This window comes from Haemaphysalis longicornis, unplaced genomic scaffold (genome assembly GCF_048455015.1).
Source record: "Haemaphysalis longicornis isolate Haplotype H1 unplaced genomic scaffold, Haemaphysalis longicornis Haplotype H1 scaffold_4, whole genome shotgun sequence".
NCBI lineage: Eukaryota > Metazoa > Arthropoda > Arachnida > Ixodida > Ixodidae > Haemaphysalis > Haemaphysalis longicornis.
Genome location: NW_027526361.1, coordinates 7138047 through 7158103, shown reverse-complemented (window position 1 = coordinate 7158103; position 20057 = coordinate 7138047). Strand labels below are relative to the sequence as shown.

The 20057-nt window shown below is 47.9% G+C and overlaps 1 protein-coding gene across 2 annotated transcripts; it reads left to right on the top strand.

Annotated features, from left to right (window-relative positions):
• Positions 1-1442: 1442 nt before the first annotated feature.
• LOC144178186 (alpha-tocopherol transfer protein-like) lies at positions 1443-19204 on the top strand. Of its 2 annotated transcripts, XM_077705823.1 has the most exons (5): positions 1466-1918; positions 3620-3859; positions 7238-7431; positions 11427-11537; positions 15918-19204. In XM_077705823.1, the coding sequence occupies exons 1-5, from the start codon at positions 1762-1764 to the stop codon at positions 16146-16148; spliced, it is 933 nt and encodes a 310-aa protein (XP_077561949.1). In that variant the 5' UTR covers positions 1466-1761; the 3' UTR covers positions 16149-19204. The 2 variants fall into 2 exon arrangements, with proteins under 2 accessions (XP_077561950.1, XP_077561949.1); XM_077705824.1 differs by lacking the exon at positions 11427-11537 and having other exon boundaries at positions 1443-1918.
• Positions 19205-20057: the final 853 nt, after the last annotated feature.

Here is a 20057-nt window from a genome sequence, read left to right as displayed (position 1 = left end):
GTCCACATAGCAACAGCTGCGGGTGCGCGCGCTCCTCGTCTTCCTTGGCAACGGGGGGAGATGGGTGCGCGCTGCCTGGCCGCTGACATGGCACATACCCACGTGGGGGATTGGCCAGGAATCGGGCGTGAGAAGGGCTAATGCACCCGCTTAAAGGAGTACTGACACGAAATTTCAAAGCAGAGATCCGCTCTAGCAATCAAGTACAACGACAACACAAATAGGTGTCTGTGAATAAATGCATCTTTCTTTCTTTGTAGTTGTGTGTGTGTGTGTGATCTCTCTTTCGCGAACATTACCGAGCCGCGCAAATTCAACTCCTGCATTCGCACTTTCACATTCTTCCCCTAGGGGAAATGCGGGGACATTTTTTTTTTTACGTTTGCATGTTCCCGCTGCCCTAGTTTTTGTTTTAGAAACATGCTTAGACTATACAGTTCCTTCAACTGCACGTTGCCCCGTTTTAGATTCGTGATGTAGCAAAATGTAGATCGGGTATGGGGCGACGAAATCGGTTTTCAAGCTTATAGCGTTTACAGCGTTGATAAGGTAGCGAATTTGGCGAGTTGGACAACGTTTATGATGGTCAGCGCAGGCGAAAACAGGACAAGAATTGGGTATGGACTCTTCTCAAGAGCGCTCGTGTCGTCCATACCCTTGTCCTGTTTTCGTCTGCGCTGGCCGTCATCAGCGTTAATAAGCAACTATACTGCTGCTACTAGAGGTAAACTGTATTCGCGACGTTCTTGCATTCACAGCGTTCTTGTGTGCGCGGCGCTCTTTTCTCGGATATACTGCAACATGCTTTTGCGTTTTAGCGTCTTTTCATGGAAAGCGCTGACGTGTATAGAACGCGAATTCGGCCATAAATTAACCTTGATTAATGCCAGACATATGGCGACTTTATTAATAGTTCCTTTTTCAATTACGCTGCATAGTACACGTGTCTTTTTTTTTTTTTCAGAAGGCATTGCCATGATAATACGCTTCGGGTTTTGTCTTTATTACGAGCTGCAGGCAGGCATGCCTCTGAAGGCTTCCGGATCCTCATGCTGGGCGATCCATAAGTTATACGCTACTGATCACGAACGTTGATTCTGATGTTTTAACGTTTATTTTTGTACAAACAAGTGGCTGATGCATCTAACAAGAAGAACGCACCATTATTCATGAACGATTACCAGGGTGCAACCACTACCAGGAAACCAAGCCGTCAAGAAAACCGCGAAACTCGTAAATACTTGAAAACATGCTTTCAACATGCTTTCAACAAAGCCCTAATACATGCACAACGACACCCTCAACCTACTCCGTGCGCCGCCAGATACTAAAAGAAACCTCTCGCAGAGCAAGAAGAACTGTTTCGCAATTTGAAATAGGATCATTGTTGCGAAAGTAATTTCCGGCAATAAAAGAGCAGACGACCGTGAGGATTGTCGCGTAACCGCACCGCTTAGCCACGCGCGGCTGTTCACGGAGAGCCGGAAAGTGTGTCGCCTTCCTGCTTCCCTTGCTGGCTGTCGAACGCCCCCAGTCGCAACCGGTTTCCCTCAGGGTGATCTGGCGCGGCGCCCGTGCGCGATTGCCTCGTATTACCGAAAAGACGCGGGAGGGGATAACGCAGATTAAGGCTTCGTCTGTCATTTGCCGAAAGTAGAACTCGTATAGTGCTACTGGCCACGGCCATCTCCGTTCTCAAGAAACCTACGCTTGAGAAGCAAACGCATCTACCCGCCAGAAGTGCGCTTCATTGCCACACCGATGTCGGGCGTTTACACCAGGAAATGCGCCGACGACGTATTCGACGCTTCCGAAGGAGCGCTCCCATTCAAACTACAGCGGATTGCGGAAGACGAGCTGGGGGAGACGCCGGCCGTGAGGCACGAAGCCGTAGGAAAGCTCAAGCAACTTCTGTCGGGTAAGCCGCTTACACAAGTTCAGGACAGTGGCTAGTTCCGTCAGCTTGCTCGGCGTTTTCAGGACGCAGTTTAGGGTCGGTTGGTGGTGATTGTTGGGGGTGATTGGTGAAGATATTTTTACTGCCAGCGCCCGGCAAAACCCGGCAGATCACTCACATAGGCAAATATTTTGCCCATGTGAGTGATCTGCTGCGCCCTTTCACTTCTGCATTGCAGAACACCCTTAGCACGTAGAACACCTCCGGCGCATCTAGTATTGCACGGACGAATATACAAGGTTTCTTTCAACCAGGTTAACCGCAGGAGATGGTCTAATACGCAGGGGGCTAACCTATATACACGGGCGCCGGCAATATCGGAGGAGCCTGACGGCCTTGTTCCTGGCGTTCTACCTCCCTGGTGGACGAAAAGCGCGGTCGCGGCTCTTTTTATATTTCTCTTCATTCTATCTAAACTTATCAGTACGACGATAAGAGGACGAGGGGCAAACAAAATAGATTAGCCACGGCGCTTTCTTTGTCCCTTGTGTCCACTTTGTGCGTCACTAGTCTCTGCTTATTTTCACAATGCTTGACCAACTATAGTCCAGGATACCACGTTTATGCAGTTTGGGAGCTGCGTGGTTTCTTGTTTTCGGGCGGGAATGTGTCCACCTGAAGTGGGTAAGGGTGAAATACTTGGTTTGGTTTGCAACGGTCTTATTCGATTCAAGGAGTTAAGTCACTCGCATAAAACAGTGGAAATAGATTGGTGCAAAATATACGTTATCAAGTGGCACAAGCTCATGATATTGATTCCGTAAGCACCCGCAGAGGGCTAATTGAATGAATGCGCTAACAGAAAAATAATTTAAACATTTCCAAGGAGCCTAGTGCAAATAAACAGCAGTAGTAGTATAGTCGTAGTACCTTTAAGCTGGAGCAGGGGGACCCGTGTTCCAAGTAGGGGGAATGGGTGATTAGGAACGGGGGTGAGGATTAATACAGGGAAAATAGTATAAGTTGCAACGGCGAAAATTCTCCATGGGCGCTGGGAATTAGTCTTTTCTCACTCACGGTTCGTTCTCGTAGGTCGTAGCGAACGATACAATACACGTACCCAGCATTCACAATACCCGTGCTAAGGCGTTTTTGAGGAAATAAGCGGCTATTTCATGGAGCGTGACCGGATCCAGTTGGGGGGGTATTCGGGAATGGTTTCCATTGTCGATGGAGGGTGTGGTAAATTTCGATAAGCGACGAAAGTAGGACAAGTGCAGGTGATACAGCAGAAAACGCCAAGGCAGTGGCCTGCTCAAGTTTCTCCTATACCAGAACACTAAATACATAAACATAAACAGACACAATTCATTTTTAAATGGACTCGTTGCTTAGTAGGTAAGAATAGCTACAAGCCAACAAAATAATGGATGCCTTTCATGCCTCAATCGGACTTCATAACATTGAGAAGTTATGATCATCGTATCCCAGTATTTATTTTATTTATATGTGTGGCAACTGACGGTTTTACTGTCCCCATTCTGATGTGTACCTCCATACTGGATAACATGCAGCCATTGAAAGGTCCTTCTCTTAACGAACAGCAGCATACGCCGTTATAACTTCTGGGCCGGCCTTGAGCAGCTCAATTGAGCGCAGATTATCGTTAGTCGTGGCGTTTTCCTCCCGCACTTCCTTGTTTACTCCTTTGACTGTTCGCAGCGGAGGCTGACCTTAAGGCAAACGACGACGTCACATTCCTCCTGCGCTTCCTGAGGGTTCGAAAGTACAACGTGGACCTCGCCCTGCAGACCATCCGGAACTACTACAGGAACCGGGCCGCCTGCGAGTCCATCTACCGCGAGTTCCTCCCTTCCAAGGCACTGCCGCACACCCGGAGGCTGCTCATGGTGCTCCCAGAGACGGACGTCCACGGACGCCCCGTGTTTCTCTGCAAACCGGGCAAGTGACGAGCATAGAGTTGCACTACAGAATACTGAAAAGCGATATTAGGAACAAAGCACAGAATGCCTTAGGCATGCCGGGAAAGTTTCTCTGCTTTAGTTGTCCAGGAGAACTATTTGAGCCTCCTTTTTCGTTCAGACCGAAAGGGTTCGACGCGTCAGCAGAGCACCGCCACCCGTTGGAGCCACGGCTGCCTTGGGTTCTGAAGTGGGCAAAAATTGAGGCTGCAGTGAGAAAGCTCGGGAAGGCGGAAGGAGGCGAGGACGCGGTCCCGGAAGTTGCTCACGGGCAAGTTGGCTGATGCCCAGCAGCCGGGGCCGATCGACGGGGCCGTAGCATCTGGGGGCGCGGGGCGCACTGGGCCCAATCACCGCTTAAAGAGCAACGCGGTGGCCTTCAATGCCTGCTGTGTATTTGCTGCGAGGTGGGTTTGTTCTTCCTGTTTTACTTCCTTTGTTATTATTATTTTTTTATTTTTCTCTGGTGGTGAAGAGTATCTGTTCCTGGGCGCTTCAAGCTTACGGAGGAGGTGTCCGCTCCAGTGTGGACGCGTTTGACACGGTGACCAATAATATCGGTATAGATGCTGATTAAAATGTGTGCCGTAGGCGCAGGGTGTCGAACCGGAACCAGAACCGAACCGGAAACCGGAACGTACCCTGAATTTTTGCCCCGAACTGGAACCTAACCTACCCGTATTTTTCCCGCCAATTTGGAACTGAACCCGAACCGGAACGAACTGCTGAGAATTTTTTTCTACTCCCTAAATTGCAAGGGGTCCCATTAGAGTGCTAAACTCTCGAACCCCTTTTGTGTAATATTTTTCACACATTGTATATTTTGTGACGAATAATAAACTGAAACTGGTCTGAACTGAACTGAATGAAAGGAACCGTTCTGAGCCGGTTCCGGGAATGGTTAAAGTGAAAGAAAAAATATCGAGTTAGTCGAACCAGCCTCAATATTTTTTGGGGTTCTTGGCATCCGCAAATTTTGCTCCCCCTCAACCAATCAGAAAATTTACTTGCAAACCAAAAAGCCAGAAACTTTACAGGTGTAAACATGCTAAATGATATAAAATGTCCTTCTTTATCTACGTATTGCGATGTTATGCTGTTTCTAGCGTAAGATTAACATCTCGCACTGAATTTAGTGAATAGTAGTTGCCTTATGCATATTTTGTGTTCATCCAAGGGTTTTCGAAACAAGTATTTACTTGGAGTAAGACTGTAAAAAGCAAATAAATAAACTGAACAAAAGAGCGACCAACTGGTTTGGTGCAGAGGAAATGCTTTAGCGTTCTTCAACACCTTCTCTTTCTTTGCGCTACCGCTCTGCAGCCTGGGAGTACCAGCGGTCACTATACCGCGGCTTGTGAACTCACTAAGCTACTATCTTTACTAGAAACCAATCGCTGCCACCTATCGCCGGTGTTTCCCTTTAGACGGCGAGTCATTATAGCCTCTCCCTTCTCCTGGCCTGTCTGTTAGCAGGTTGACATGTGGGGAGTTCAGGCGGGGAGAATAAAATCTCTCTAAACGCTACCTGCCCCGTCTGACAGGTGAAGGCTGACGCCGATGCTGAACAGTTTTCGACTTCTAGCACTGCTAATGCTCCCGCGTTACTGCTAATGCTCCCGAGTTAAAGATAATTTAGGCCTTGAAACTTAAGGTACATGAAAAGCGCTACATACCAACCAATTTTCTTTTTACTGCGAAAGCATTACCTGCCTCATTCACCGAGAATACGTGCGCGAATGTAGCGTGCGTGTGTGCGTGTGCGTTTGTGCGTGGGTGCGCATGTTAGCGACCATTCCTGTGTGTGTGTGTGTGTGTGTGTGTTTGTGTGTGTGTGTGTGTGCGCGTGCGTGCGTGCGTGCGTGCGTGTGTGTGTGTGTGCGTGCGTGCGTGCGTGCGTGCGTGCGCATGTGTCTGTACGTGTGCGCGTGCGTGTGTGCGTGTAGCGAAATTTGATGGTAGCAAAAATGATGGCGGACGGGGAGGCTCTGTGCTGTCATGAAAAGTGTCCTGCCCTCCAAAGAGGCTGCCCAGGGATGCATTATTTGGAGACGAGGTGCAGCCCATCAGTGGTCGGCAACGGGAGTGGAGCATAAGGCTGCATACCGCGGCTACGTAGAGCCGTTGTTGTTATTTTCTCAAGAAAGCAACTGCGGTCTAGGAAACTGCAGGTTTATGAGCCAAAAACTGAAATAAACCTGTTGTATTATTGAGCTAAAATAGATTAATAAATATGAACTTGCGGCCATAAAGAGTAATGGTTTCACACTCACACATGTAAGCAGCCTAAGTGTCCCTGCGAACCTTTTATTTCGCATCAGTTAGGGTTGTAATCGTTGGCGCCGCTTGGAAAACATTTTGCGGTGGATTGTGCAGTGAAGTTGCCCTGCCCTAGTCAACATTTAGAAAAAAACATATAATAATAATTTGTTTGATACCGACCTGATAGAGAAACGAAGAAACATAAACGCCGCAATAAAAAAACTAATACAAAAATAACACTTCTGCTTTTTTCCCTCCCAACCCGTCTGAACCGGTTCGAACCGGTTCGAAAGGAATGGTGCTCGGTAACCGTACCCGGAATCGAACCCGAAAGGGTTGAACCCAAACCTGAACCGAACCCGAAAAAATTCCGGTTCGACACCCTGCGGAGCTCGGGTAACGGAACAAAAACGCGAGACGTGAGGTCACATGTTCGGGTCCATGGGTGCTATACGCCGTCCCGGGTGCTATACGTAGGGTGCTATACACCGTCGGCGTTGCCGAGTTAACTAGGTTCGGGTAGGAAGGATCCCACTACTTGAGTTGTTAGGCAAGGGCCCGTCGCTGGCGGGGGTGCCTCGCTGAACAGACGTAGTGCGCTGCAACATTCATTTTATTGCTTATTTGTTGCGTTTATAGTTCGTTCGTGCAAATATTCCGTATATATTTTATTTAAATATACATATAGCCTGCAAAGCCGTTCCAACGAATCTCGTCGACGTCATCAGTGCCGGCACGAAATTCACCAACGCAGGTTTCAGAAGGACTACAATACTCACAACACCGAGTAGTAGTCTGGTCTATAGAACCCCAACCTTTACTCGCAGTAAATTGCTTTGCGAAGATAATTTGTTTCAATTTTTCATGACCGGCAAATTAACTGTCGGGCAAACCTGCACTACATCGAAAGGGTACGTTAGCTTGCACAACCCCTGTAGTGTCCCCAGCAGCAAACCGCGCGAAATAAGCGTTTCAAACAAGTAGCACTGCTTAGACTGATTCTTTGGAGAGGCGAAAAATGAGCCAAGTGTCGCATTTTGCAATAGCAATGCAGTGTCCAAAGGAAACCTCGAGGTGCCCGCTTTTCTTTCTTCAGGTGCGTGGAATCCCACTGAGGCGAACTTCGAGGAGATGCAACGAGGCGCGCTCCTTTGTCTGGAACACCTGGCTGGGAACCCAGCGGCACAGACCCTGGGAATGGTGCTGCTGCTTGACTACGCCGACTTCACGGCCGACAAAGTATTTTACTGCAACATCGGACTCCTCAGAAGCGCCCTGGAATATATCCAGGTAGAGAACCAAATTATCGTGTTTGTGGAATTTTCGTCAAAAAGGTGGGACCTGCATACGGAATTAGGTTTCGGTTGCAAGTCACCTCCTTCTCCGACCTTGCTCCAACCCCCCATCCCTCGCCACCCCCCACCCCCCCCCCCCAGAAAAAAGCAAGAAAAAGAAAACGTTGTGAAGGTTGTGTCTATACGGACTTTAACCTTAAAGGTGACACCCACCTTTGAAAACAAGTTTGTATTTCCTTTCACGCGTAAACGACAGATTGAACCGGTTCGACCCTGTTCGAACCCTAGCAGAATAGTGCTCGGGAACTGAACCCGGAACCGAACCCGGAAGGCTTGAACCCGAACCGGCACCGAACCCGAAAAAATTCCGGTTCGACACCGTGCCCAGGCCATTCTCCCTCGAGGCCGGGAAACGGGCGGAGCACGTGGAGGAGGACCTCTCAACACCTTACACCTATCCCCCGCTTTCTTCCCGATACACTAAAATTTTATATCATCATCGACAACTCTTGCTCCAATACTCTCCTCCTAACGCATCCCTCAGCACACAGGCTGGTCGGAATTGGCGTCGAATGCAAACAAACACCTACTACACCACCTCGATAATCCACTACCTCTCCCCCTCCACTTACCCTTACTACTGCCCACCTCTCTTGCTGCGTCCCGAACAGCACTTACCACCTAGTCTGGGAATGCTCCAACGCACCATCCATTTCTTCCCCATCCCCTAAATAGTGGGAGCGCGAGCTGGCCAGCTCACGGTGCGAGGACTATAGGAACGCCCCACTGCTCGCGCCGAGGCGGCTGCGTTTACTCGCGACTTTCTAGACTAAGGGAGCCACCCACATTCATGCTCAATAAATTAACGTGTTAGGGGCGAAGCCCCTCAGTGGCTCCGGCTTTAGGCCTCTCCTGTCATCGTCGTTGTTTCATGTAGTCACGGTACACCGGTACACTCGTTTTCCAACACCTCGCGCTAAAACGCTTCATCCCCGTGGACAAAAAAGCGTACTTAAAGGACGCACCGGACACTCGTTTTCCAACGCCTCGCGCTAGAACGCTTCGTACTTCAAAGACACGAGACTTTTACAGCAAAGCTGTATACCTTACCCCCCAAAGGTTTAACCTCCATGGGCAAAAACGCCAAGGCACCAAGAGTACCCTTATACACTGCATGCTTCGCTCCTCCTCAGGTTTCACGTTAGTGGAGATGGTCAGGGATTTTTTAAGTTTGAATTTAAAGACGCGCCGTGTATTAGAAAATTCAATATCTGGACCTATAGAATTTCAAGGCGGTATGGCAGGTAGTTTAATCAGTCGTTCGCCGTAGTTAGTAAATTGTATACATGAGAGTAGCAAATTCCGGCGTGGAGCAGAGTGCATTACATTGGTATTTGAAATGTCGTGTTGGGAGAAATATTGTTGCCGAGCAGGGAAAAGACCTATTTACAAGTTATGTACTGAGATTAATCTATTTGCAAATATTAGGGGCTCGCGCTGTGGGGTCTTCTGTAGTCACGGTACTAAAACACCGGGACACTCGCTTTCCAACGCCTCGTGCTAGAACGTAACGCGCACTAAAAGAAAAGATTATAATGTATAAAACCGGTTTAAAATAAACTAGCATGATTTAAAGATTTGTGGAACGCTCCTTGTTCGATTCAGCAATCACAAAGCACAAGCAGAAGCTATTTTATTTGTAGACGGGCTATGATCTGTGTTACACTCACGTACCCACCGATTTCAACGCTATAGGCCTGATCGGGTCGGGTGGTCGGTCTAAGCCAGGAAAGGCATACTTACCTGGTGCCAGGGTCTCGTTGAGCACCGAAGACGAGCCCCCAGGGCCAAGCACGGGAATTGCATTGCGCTCGCGTTGACCCCTGCCACTCTCCCAAACTGAGGCAGATGGGCCATGCAAATTGCTTAAATCCGGTTCAATGCAAGAGAGGGCACCACCGCCTCAGCAAGCGCGCGTTTGCTCCTCCCACCGGCGCTTCTCCGGCGCCCGATCAGCGTGCACCGGCTGGCAAGAGAGAGACTTACAATCTTTGAATACACTTATACCATCATCATCAGCCTATCTACGCCCACTGCAAGGCAAAGGCCTCTCCCATCATTCTCCAATTACCCCGGTCCTGTGCTAACTGCCACCAATCTTTTTGATCTCCTCTGCCCACCTAACTTTCTGCCGCCCCCTGCCGCCCCCTGCCACGCCTGCCTTCTCTAGGATCCACTTTGTTACCCTTAATGACCAACGGTTATCTTGCCTTCGCATTACATCCCTTCCCCACGTTCATTTATTCTTCTTAATTTCTAATAATATGTCCTTAACATGCGTTCGTTCCCTTATCCACTCCGCTCTCTTCTTGTCCCTTAATGTTACACATACCATCTTCCGTTAAATTGCTCGCTCAGTCGTCCTCAATTTAACTTGAACCCTCTTAGTGAACCTCCAAGTTCCTGTCCCGTAGGTGAGTACCGGCAAGATGCAGCTGTCATCCACTTTCTTCCTCAGGGACAATGGTAGGCTGCCATTCATTATCTGAGAATGCCTGCCGAATGCGCCCCACCCCATTCTGATCCTTCTAATTATCTCTGCCTCATGGTTGGGATCCGGGCTCACAACTTGGCCTAAGTAGATATATTCGCTTACCAGTTCTATTGCCTCCCCACCTATCTCAAATCGCTGTGCTGTCCCGAGATTATTGGTAATTACTTTAGTTTCCTGCATATTAATTTTCAGGCCCACGGTTCTCCTCTGTTTGTCCAGTGCGGTAAGCATGCTTTGCAATTCGTTCCCCGAGTTACTTTTTTTGCATGCTTTTTTGCGTCCCCCGAGTTGCGTGCTTTTCCCCCTCCCCAGGTTTTACGTTAGTGGAGATGGCCCGGAATTTCTTTTCCTCGTCCGCCTTTGGTTTCGTAGGAAATTTGGAGCCGGGTCGCAACAGCAGGAGGCAAGGGCGCTAGCCACTGCGCTAACAGGGCATCCTGACAGAATGAAACCAAAATAAATCTGAAGCTTGCCCTGTGAAAGGTTCACGTGAAGACGCGTGAAGAACAGGTAAACATGGAAGGGAGATCTCACTGTACACTAAATTGGAGCCAGTCTGCCTGACAGAGTAATACGCGTCGAAAGCCGAAGAAACGAGAGCGAGAAAAGAGACATAAACATAATGTAGCAGTGAAGAAGTTAGATAATCGCGAAGCTTTCGCCTTCAAAGCACGTAAACAGTCTTCAGTTACCGAGGAATTTTTTATCAATAAAATGGTAGCAGGGGATATCCCGAGGATGACTGCGTGCTCCTTTAATGAATTATTACACTGCAACCCGTTCGGCTGATGGATTGTCGGTCGCAGGAAAGAGGGGGCAGTGCGACCCAGCGTCGACATGCGTACGCACTTGTTCGCACATTCATGTTTCTTGGGGCCTCCTTCGCTCGCGTGATTACGCGAGACAGGCTGTCTCTCTTGCTTCATGAACACAAGTATAATGCCATCTTGATATCGATGCTAAAGTTACGATACTATGAGTTCAGTCCTGCAAACAACGGATAAATAAATTACTTATATAATGTGCGATACACTACATGTTAGTCAGTGCTTTTCACTGACTATTCTTGTTGACTGGGCAGGTTTTTTAATAGGAAGTTGATAAGTGCCACTCCTAAATTTTGTGCAATGAAATGTCTCTCCCCTCCGAGAAAGCGCAGACAACACATTCCGAATGCCCTGTGGAGCTCTTTAAACTTCGAAAAGACAAAAACCAAGAGTTTTTATTACATCTCTTTTCCTGCTCGAACTACAGTATCGAGGAGGAATACCATGGCGGCAGGCCACAGGGTTGTGGTAAATCCCTAAATAGATTGTGTACTTTGATGAAGGGCGAACGAGTCTAGACGGTACATGAGCCGGGCGGCAGACTCAAAGAGATACGTGCCATTGTCCGGTTAGAACTCGAGCTTCAAACGAACTGTGCATCTGTTCCAGGACTGTATGCCTATGCGCATGAAGGCGGTGCACTTCGTGAGGCAGTCGTACGCCTTCGACATCTTCTTCGCTCTCATTAGGCCCTTCGTCAAAGCAAAGCTGGCCGGAAGGGTAAGTGCACTAAGGCGGCCTGCTGCTCTCAAACCACGGCTGCGATTGTGTGCTTAGGAGTGAGAGGCCACCCGTACTCTCTCTGACATGAGTCACCTGGTCGCATTCCTGTGGGACTTACTAGTTCATGATCCAAGGGCTTAAAAACCATCGTGTACCGACAGGAAAAGGTTTACAAATACATGTAGATGTTCTTAACGGGCTAACTGGCTCCTTTTATAAATATATCACTTCTTTACTGAGATAAAAAATAAACAAGAAACGCATTCTGGTTTATCCAGCTTCACTAGATGGCGCTAGCTGTCAAGCAGAGAGAGAGAGAGAGAGAGATGGTGGTTTGGGTGAAAAGGAAAGGAAGTGCACTGGGGATATTATTGAACCCATCTGGGGGCTCACCTGCATGCAACCCAGTGAGGGGGGGAGGGGGAATGAAAGAAATAGAGAGGAGAAAGGGTGGTAGAAGAGATAGGTAAGCTAGAGAAGGAAAGCGTGGAGCCTCTGCGCAAAACTAGGCGAAACAGCAGCAGGAATGGCGCGGACAGCAGAGTGCCGTCTACAGGCGCTTGTTGAGTTCGGCGGCCTGAAGGTAGAGCGGCAGGTAGCGGAAGACGTGAAGCAAGCAAAAGTTATATTAATTTTTTTCTTTCAGTAGAGAACTGAAATATCTCAAAAATGAGCAAGCTAGGCCGTTGTGAACACTGATATGTATTTGTAAAACTTTTCAGTGAGCGTTTACCAAACAGTGAGCAAGCGGGCCGGATAGCACCTGACTTGAAAACGAAAAAAAAAGTAGCGCATGGTCGGGACAACGCTTGAGAAGAGACTAATGGCTGTTTGTGCCGCGCGTAACACAATCGCACGCACACCGGCGCATACAGCACGCGTATGCAGGGGTGAAAGGTACCAACCAACGTTCGTACCGACAGCAAAGTAACCATCGCGTTTACTTCGTACTAGTCTTAAAGCGGCGCTATCAATGCGAAGCAAAGACACCGATGGAACGAGACAATAGTATGTTTGTTGGCGGCAGATTTTTTTGGCGGTCGCCAGTGTCACAAACCTCCTTCATCAACGTCAAAGGGGAAGTGCGAGAAAGGGTCTGGTGAGACTCCACTCTTTCATCCGTTTTCCCTATTATCTCGGTTGGTATTGTTTCCTAAGTACCGTTGGCTCGGATAGCATCGCCGTTTTCTATTGAATGTGTTCTCTCTCTCTCTCTCTTGGTATTGTTTAAACGTGGCACATAAAGTATGGTCGACTGCGCACTGGGTAAAAAGCAGTGAAATGAATGCCTGTGATACGTAGCTCAGGCATACTCCTATAACAAACTAATTGATTGGAAAATAAATTTCGGCAAACTTTGCGCTAAGATTCGAAACAGAGTCCTCCCGAATACGAGACGAACACGGAGCTGCTAACTGCCGATTGATGGTTCCATCTCACTAGAAGGGAACCAAGCGAAAAGGTTGTCACCTTCGACTAAAAAACGGGGCTCATAAGACGTGTTCAGAAATGTAGCGGGGAAATTTGAGCACGGTAACAACACAGGCAGCAATTGGGTGAGTAACAAAGTACGTTCCCACTAGCACTTTCAATACGCGTATATACAAGGATGATTGTATATATAAGGGTGATTGGCCACGCCCGTGAGTCATGCCCTACGTTTCCACTGAGTACTGTCTGTTGGAACTTCCCTCAGGCGTTCCGTTCAGTTATGGAGAGAAAGAAAGCAGGGACAACAGAGCGGGGCGCAAAACAGAAAAGGAAAAAAAATTAAAGCCGTTCAACTCAATGTGAAAGCTGTCGGAAGTGCAGAGCAGTGATTCGCTATCATGGGCTGCAGCACCGTTATCCGCTCACTGCTGCCACCCAATGCATTTCAAATTTACCGCCTTCGCAGTGCTCGCGCGCCCCCTTCCTGAAACTGCGCCAGCGGGAGTTCTGTTGTTTTTGTGCTTGCTTTAATTTCGTAAGCTGGAGCTGTTTTGCGTCATTTCGAAGGCGTGATTTTTTTCTTGCGCTGCTGGAGCGTTTATGCGTCATTTCCAACGCGCCATTTTTTTCTTGCGCGGCTGGAGCTTCTATGCGTCATTTCGAATGCACCATTTCTTTCTTGCGCGGCCGCTTTTTTCGCTTACTATAGTAAAAACCAAACAAACGAGCGTTCCTAACTAAATGAGCGCGGGGCTGCCGGTTACGTGTACACAGATTTTGCATTAAATTTACTTGCAGTTTTCTTTGCTCTAAATAACGGTGCGATGTATGAGAAGCGCCAGCGGTTCACGAGGTTTGAACGGTTATGACTATTTAAACCGCGTGGCTTTCGAAGCCTCAGCGTGACTCCCTGACGCCGGAACAGAAGGCTCTACTTGGGTCTGTTATCTCGCTGCGCCGCCTGATTCCCGCAGTCGCATCGACCGTTAGCGAGCTCTACGACGATAAGGCAAGCCCATAAAGTTATCTGCACTTAAAACGGAAAGGAAAAAATGGGCCCATCTCCCCGCGAGGGGGACTCGAGTAAATGCGTCGCATAGGGGGTGGGTGTATTGCGTTAACGTTTAGTGTTTGGGGGGTTGGTGCTATCACGTGTACACCACGCAGCTATCACGCCGCTAGCACGCCGCTGAGTCGCCAACGCACGCCGCTGACGACGTAGTTTGAATGAGTCAAGGATATAAGGCGCGTTCGTAGCCTTTGATTCTGTGTCGGTTTAGTGGCGCAGTGGGAAGAGCACCATGTACCTCGCGTTCCGCCCACAGGTAGTGAATGCGTTGTATCAGCAGCTTCTTGACGTAGTTTGAAGGAGTCAAGGATATAAGGCGCGTTCGTAGCCTTTCATTCTGTGTCGGCTTTGTGGCGCAGTGGGTAGAGCACCATGTACCTTGCGTTCCGCCCGCAGGGTCGTGGGATCGAAACCAGGCGCCGGTAACTGTTATTTCATTTTATAGTGTAGGGGGAGGCTGGCTGCTGCGGACGCCGACGCACGGGTGACATCGTGAGTTATACAAATGCTCTGCATTTAAAAGGAAATAAAAGGAAAACGAAAGGCTCCTTGCCGTAACGGGACACCAATACTGGAGGGACGGAACCGCCGGTAGGATTCTGGGGAATTGAAGGAGGGTCCGCCGTTGGTGGACGCCGAGGTGGCAGAAAGGAACAACGGACAAAACGATTCCCGATGGGCCCACGGACGAGCATCGCTCAGGCGACTGCTTGAATTGGCTCCAACGAGAAGTGTCAGAATTAACAGTTGAACGAACAAGAGATGTACTTCTTTTGAGCTTCTTCAAAACACCTTGGATGACGAAAGAAGTGTTGCTATACTCTGCGCCATGTACTTCTTTGCGTGGAACGCTCTATCCATTCATTCATGCAACTGCTAAAACAGCTCGCTGCTTTGCCTCAGTAGCTTGAGGATAGAATTTGTGAGTTTTGAAACTAACACTCAGGGTTCGAGCCACATCGATGTTGATGAATTTTTCAACACCCGTGGTTTTTTTTTTTTTATTGTAAATGTTCTCTTATCTCAATTCTGCGCATTCTTTTCGTAAATGAAAATGGTATGGATTTACGAAAGTGGTTTGGTACCTTTTCGGTTGGTATGCAAGTGGGGCGCGGCATATCGACACGTTCAATTAACACTTTGCATTGAACCGGAATCGATGGGCTTCCCTTGATCCCTGAGTATCAATAAAGTTGTTTCTGTCTCTATCTCTCTCTCTTACTATTTCAGAAAGGAATAGCGCGTCGTAGGAAGCGAAAGGGAAGAAAACGTCGCAAGGGGAATAATGTGATGATGATAATAAATTGATTGATTGATTGATTGATTGATTGATTGATTGATTGATTGATTGATTGATTGATTGATTGATTGATTGATTGATTGATTGATTGATTGATTGATTGATTGATTAATTGTAGGGTTTAATGCGCCAAGGATAATAAGATGACACATCGCTACCACTGGAGACGTGCCACTGCAGGGCACCGTGCTTAGAATGAACGCGTTGCCTTCCGCACGACACTTGTTCAACAAATTTCGGCGTGGCCTTGCATACGTTGATGAGATGTGAACTGTGTACATCAAGGCAGCTTTGAAGTACGGCGGCTTAAACAATACCGGCATATCTGCTCCACAGTTCCACACTAATGCTCTTGCATTCCCTATATCCTAAGGAGGGCTTCGGTGTCCTAGAATTGTATTGACTGACGATTCTTTTAAGAAGCGGACTTAAAGCTCTCAACGCAGAATTTTGTTGCATAAAACTATGATCACACACGAACAATTACAAGCATAGGGACATGGGATTGAATACCAGCGTCATTGAAGCTTCCTTGATATATGATTTGAATGATATTACGTTTTTTTTTTTCATGAAGTTCCAGTTCCACGGGACCAACTTCGAGAGACTTCACGAGGAGATCTCGCCAAAGGTGCTGCCCGAAGAGTACGGCGGACAGGGGACCCCGCTGGACTTCGAAGCGTTCTGGAGGAGGCTGGGAGAGCAAGAACAAGAATTCACTGCGAGCAGTCACTTCGGCTACTCCACGGGGAAGCAAGACGATCTGCCCGAAAAAGCCGAAGACGGAGACGAACGAACCGTCCTGTGATACTGCAATTACAATGTAGCGGACGCACAGCGGAGGCACAGTGCAGGGAATTGCGGCATGGAATAGTTGTTTCACGCTCTTGAGGGAGAAGAATTGTCAATGCGTGTGCTGTGTCCGTCCTTGTTAGCTCGTGCCTGCTCTCACTAATTCTGCAATTGTGAATTTGCTACTGTCCTATCTTTTTTGTTTTGTTGGAGAAAACTTTGATTCACCGAGAGAAGGATTTATACAGATCACCCCCTCCCCACACCCCCCAAAATCCCCACAGCACCCCCCAGGAGGATTTCGACAGCCCCGCGAAATCGATATTCTGGATAAACCCCTGCACCGAGACACTCTCCGGGAGCGCTACCTAATACGCAAAATTAGGTTCAGCTGGAGAGGACGCGCTTGTTGGGTTCTCTCCAAGTATGATGGTGCACTAATCAGAAGGAATGTTTCGTTTGAGGGATGGTCACCTAGCCCTTAAGTATTTTTTCGTAAGTTTCTGAAAATCAATTTAGATTTTGGCTGCAGAAGTTCGTTTCAGGGATGGTCCCACAGCTTCTAAGTATTTGCAGATCAATGCATATTATGACCACAAACCTACGATGAGGGCATAGTTAGAACTTTATTTGCAAATAAACATCGATTATTACCGCACAACCATGATGATGGCATAGTTATAACTTAATGATTTTTTCACATTACCTCGGCCATACATTCGAAATAAAGTTTGACGGTTAATGTCAGGGCAACAAATGTTAGCACAGTTTTACGGAATATTTTTTCAGCCCAATGCACCGACCGCTAGTAATGCAAACCCATAATGGCTCATTTCAAATCACGATCACTTCAAATCATTCTCTCTTTACAAACACCGTATCAAATGCGACGATGCCATAGTGGAAGTACTATACTGAATAGGGAAAACGAAGCAAGGTAAAAATTTCTACGTAGTACGCCTTATGTTTACAAAACACTGAAAACACTGAAATAAAAAAACTACACACATGGCAGATATTGAGAGGTTTTCAACGACACCAAGTGACAAAATACTTGTAACATTCCGCCGCACAGCGAACGAGATTTCACCGGTTGTACTTATTAATGAACGTATGCGCACTTCCCCAGTTTCATTTTTTTCCTGACTGGTCTATCTTTGTTGTTGTCAGACCTTATCGGTTGGTCAAAAGCCCTCAGCATCTGCCGCTGAAATGAGCAACAGAGAAGGCGAAATATTGCATGAAGGACGTAACAGTAACACATGTCCACGCTTAGTGCTACTCAACCTATAGAAAACCTCGTTTTATACACTTCTGATCATTAGAGCATGATGCAGGAAAGATAAAAAGATAATTTATTAAACATAAAAATAGGTCCTGCTGTACGTAGCCAACTGATCGCCAAAATAACAGCATTTCCAATTATTCAAGTTCAGAGATAAGGAGCAGTAAGTCCAAAACATTGTCGTAAAGGCTATTCAACAATGGAGCATATTCACATGATAAATCAGGTGATACAGCAGTCCGCGGAGTATACTGAACCCCTATATATAGCCTTCACAGACTATGAGAAAGCACTTGACTCGGTCGAAACCTCAGCAGTCATTCAGGTATTACGGAACAAGGGTGTAGACGAGCATAATGTAAGAATACTAGGGGATATTTACCGTGGGTCAACAGGTACCATCATGCTCCATAAGGAGAGCAGTAAAATACCTATAAGGAAGGGTGTCAGACAAAGAGACACAATCTCTCCGATGTTATTCACCGCATGTTTACAAGAAGTATTCAGAACATTTGGAGTGGGAGTAAGGGTTAATTGAGAATACCTCAGTAACCTCAGATTTGCTGATGACGATGCCTTGTTTAGTAACTCGGGGAACGAATTTCAAAGAATGCTTACAGCACTGGACAAACAGAGTAGAACAAGGGGCCTGAAAATTGGTATGGGGAAAACTAAAGTAATGATCAATAACCTCGGGACAGCACAGCGGTTAGAGATAGGTGGCGAGGCAGTGGGAGTGGTAAGCGAATATATACTTAGGTCAAGTTGTGACCCCGGATCCCAACCATTAGGCAGAGATAATTCGAAGGATAAGAATGGGGTGGAGTGCATTGGGCAGGCTTTCTCAGATAATGAATGGCAGCCTACCATTGTCCCTGAAGAAGAAAGTGTATGATAGCTGCATCTTACCGGTGCTCACCTACGGGGCAGAAACTTGGAGGCTCACTAAGAGGGTTCAACTTAAATTGAGGACGACTCAGCGCGCAATGGAAAGGAAGGTGATAGGTGTAACATTAAGGTACAAGACTAGAGCGGAGTGGGTCAGGGAACAAACGCGTGTTAAAGACATATTAGTAGAAATTAAGAAGAAGAAATAGGCGTGGGCAGGGCATGTAATGCGAAGGCAGGATAACCGTTGGCCTTTAAGGGTAACAGAGTGGATCCCTAGAGAAGGCAAGCGTAGAAAGGGGTGGCAGAAAGTTAGTTGGGCAGATGAGATCAGGAAGTTTGCTGGGACAAATTGGTGGCAGTTAGCACAGGACCGCAGTTAGCACAGGACCAGAGTAATGACAGATTAATGGGACAGGCCTTTGCCCTGCAGTGGGCCAAGATATAGATATGATGATGATGATGGTGATGATGATGAAGTCCAAAACAAAGTCCTGCTAAGGAAGGCTTCCAATGCTCCCGACGGGTCACCGCAGATCGCTACAACCATTCGCTACTACAACAGTACAGGTCACCATTACACCGACCGTTTCTCCGACGGCGCAGCAGGAAAAGCGGACCCGGGATGCCGAGCGCAAGAGACGACGTCGCGGGCAGGGACAACTGCGGCCATAAAAAATTCGCCTAAAATGTGATGCAAAGGTAGGTGTATTGACGTGTCGACAATACAGTTTTACTGGTCAAACACATTCAAAGAGTGTAGTGGCCGATGAATTTTAAGGCGAAAGCCTGAAGTGCGCCATTCTTGGAAAAGGCGCCGTTGTTGGTGTCGTCCGGTCAATACAATGGTCGCTGCTGTAAAGAGTAAATAAAGAAAAAATTAAAGCCGTTCCACTCAATGTGAAATCTGGTTGCTTTTCTTCCCGCACGTGCCGGCGTTGCACTGCCACTTTTTTTCGCTTACAATTCTAAAACCCAACCTGACGAGCGTTCCTGACTAAATGAACGCGGGCGCTGCCGGTTAAGTACGTATATTTTGATTGATTGATTGTAGGGTTTAACGCGCCTACGCAACGCAGGCGATGAGGCGCGCCGTAGTGGAGGGCTCCGGATTAATTTTGACCACCTGGGGATCTTTATCGTGCGCCGAAATCTCGTACACACGGGCGTTTTTGCTGTTCGCCTCCATCAGAAAAGCAACCGCCGCGGCCGGGAATCAAACCCGCGACCTCGTGCTCAGCAGCGCAACGCCTTAGCCACTGAGCCACCGTGGCGGGTAAGTACGTATATTTTACCTCAATTGTGCCTGCAGTTTTCTTCGTGCTAAACAACGGGCATGCGCCCGTTGTATGACATGCGCCAGTGATTCACGATGTATGACATGCGCCAGTGGTTCACGAGTTTCGAACGCGTATGACTATAAAAACCGCTTGGCGTTCTAAGCCACAGTGGGACGCCGCAACGAGGGAACGCCGTGCGGCTCTACTTGGGCCCAGCGAGCGAGGTAAACGACGATAAGGCGAGCCCCCAAAGTGCTCTGCACTTAAAGCACAGGCGTGATCCGGTGGGATACTCTACCAGACGCTCTTACGACTGTGCTATTCCAGAACGCTGCGAGCAGTAGAACAAAAGTTGTTGGGCGAAAGCGCGTGCGCCACAAATGGTGCTACCATCCCTATGCTATTGAGGGAACATCAGTACAAGCAGGGGAAACGGTGAGTAGCTAGGCTTCGAGTTCACAGTTTTGAGAAT

Excerpts from the sequence above, each read along its gene's own strand:
- LOC144178186 (XM_077705823.1), top strand. The coding sequence starts at position 1,762 with ATGTCGGGCGTTTACACCAGGAAATGCGCCGACGACGTATTCGACGCT. Across the intron at positions 3,860-7,237 it reads CGTGTTTCTCTGCAAACCGG|GTGCGTGGAATCCCACTGAG; the intron begins GCAAGTGACGAG and ends TTCTTTCTTCAG. Across the intron at positions 11,538-15,917 it reads AAGCAAAGCTGGCCGGAAGG|TTCCAGTTCCACGGGACCAA; the intron begins GTAAGTGCACTA and ends TTTTTCATGAAG.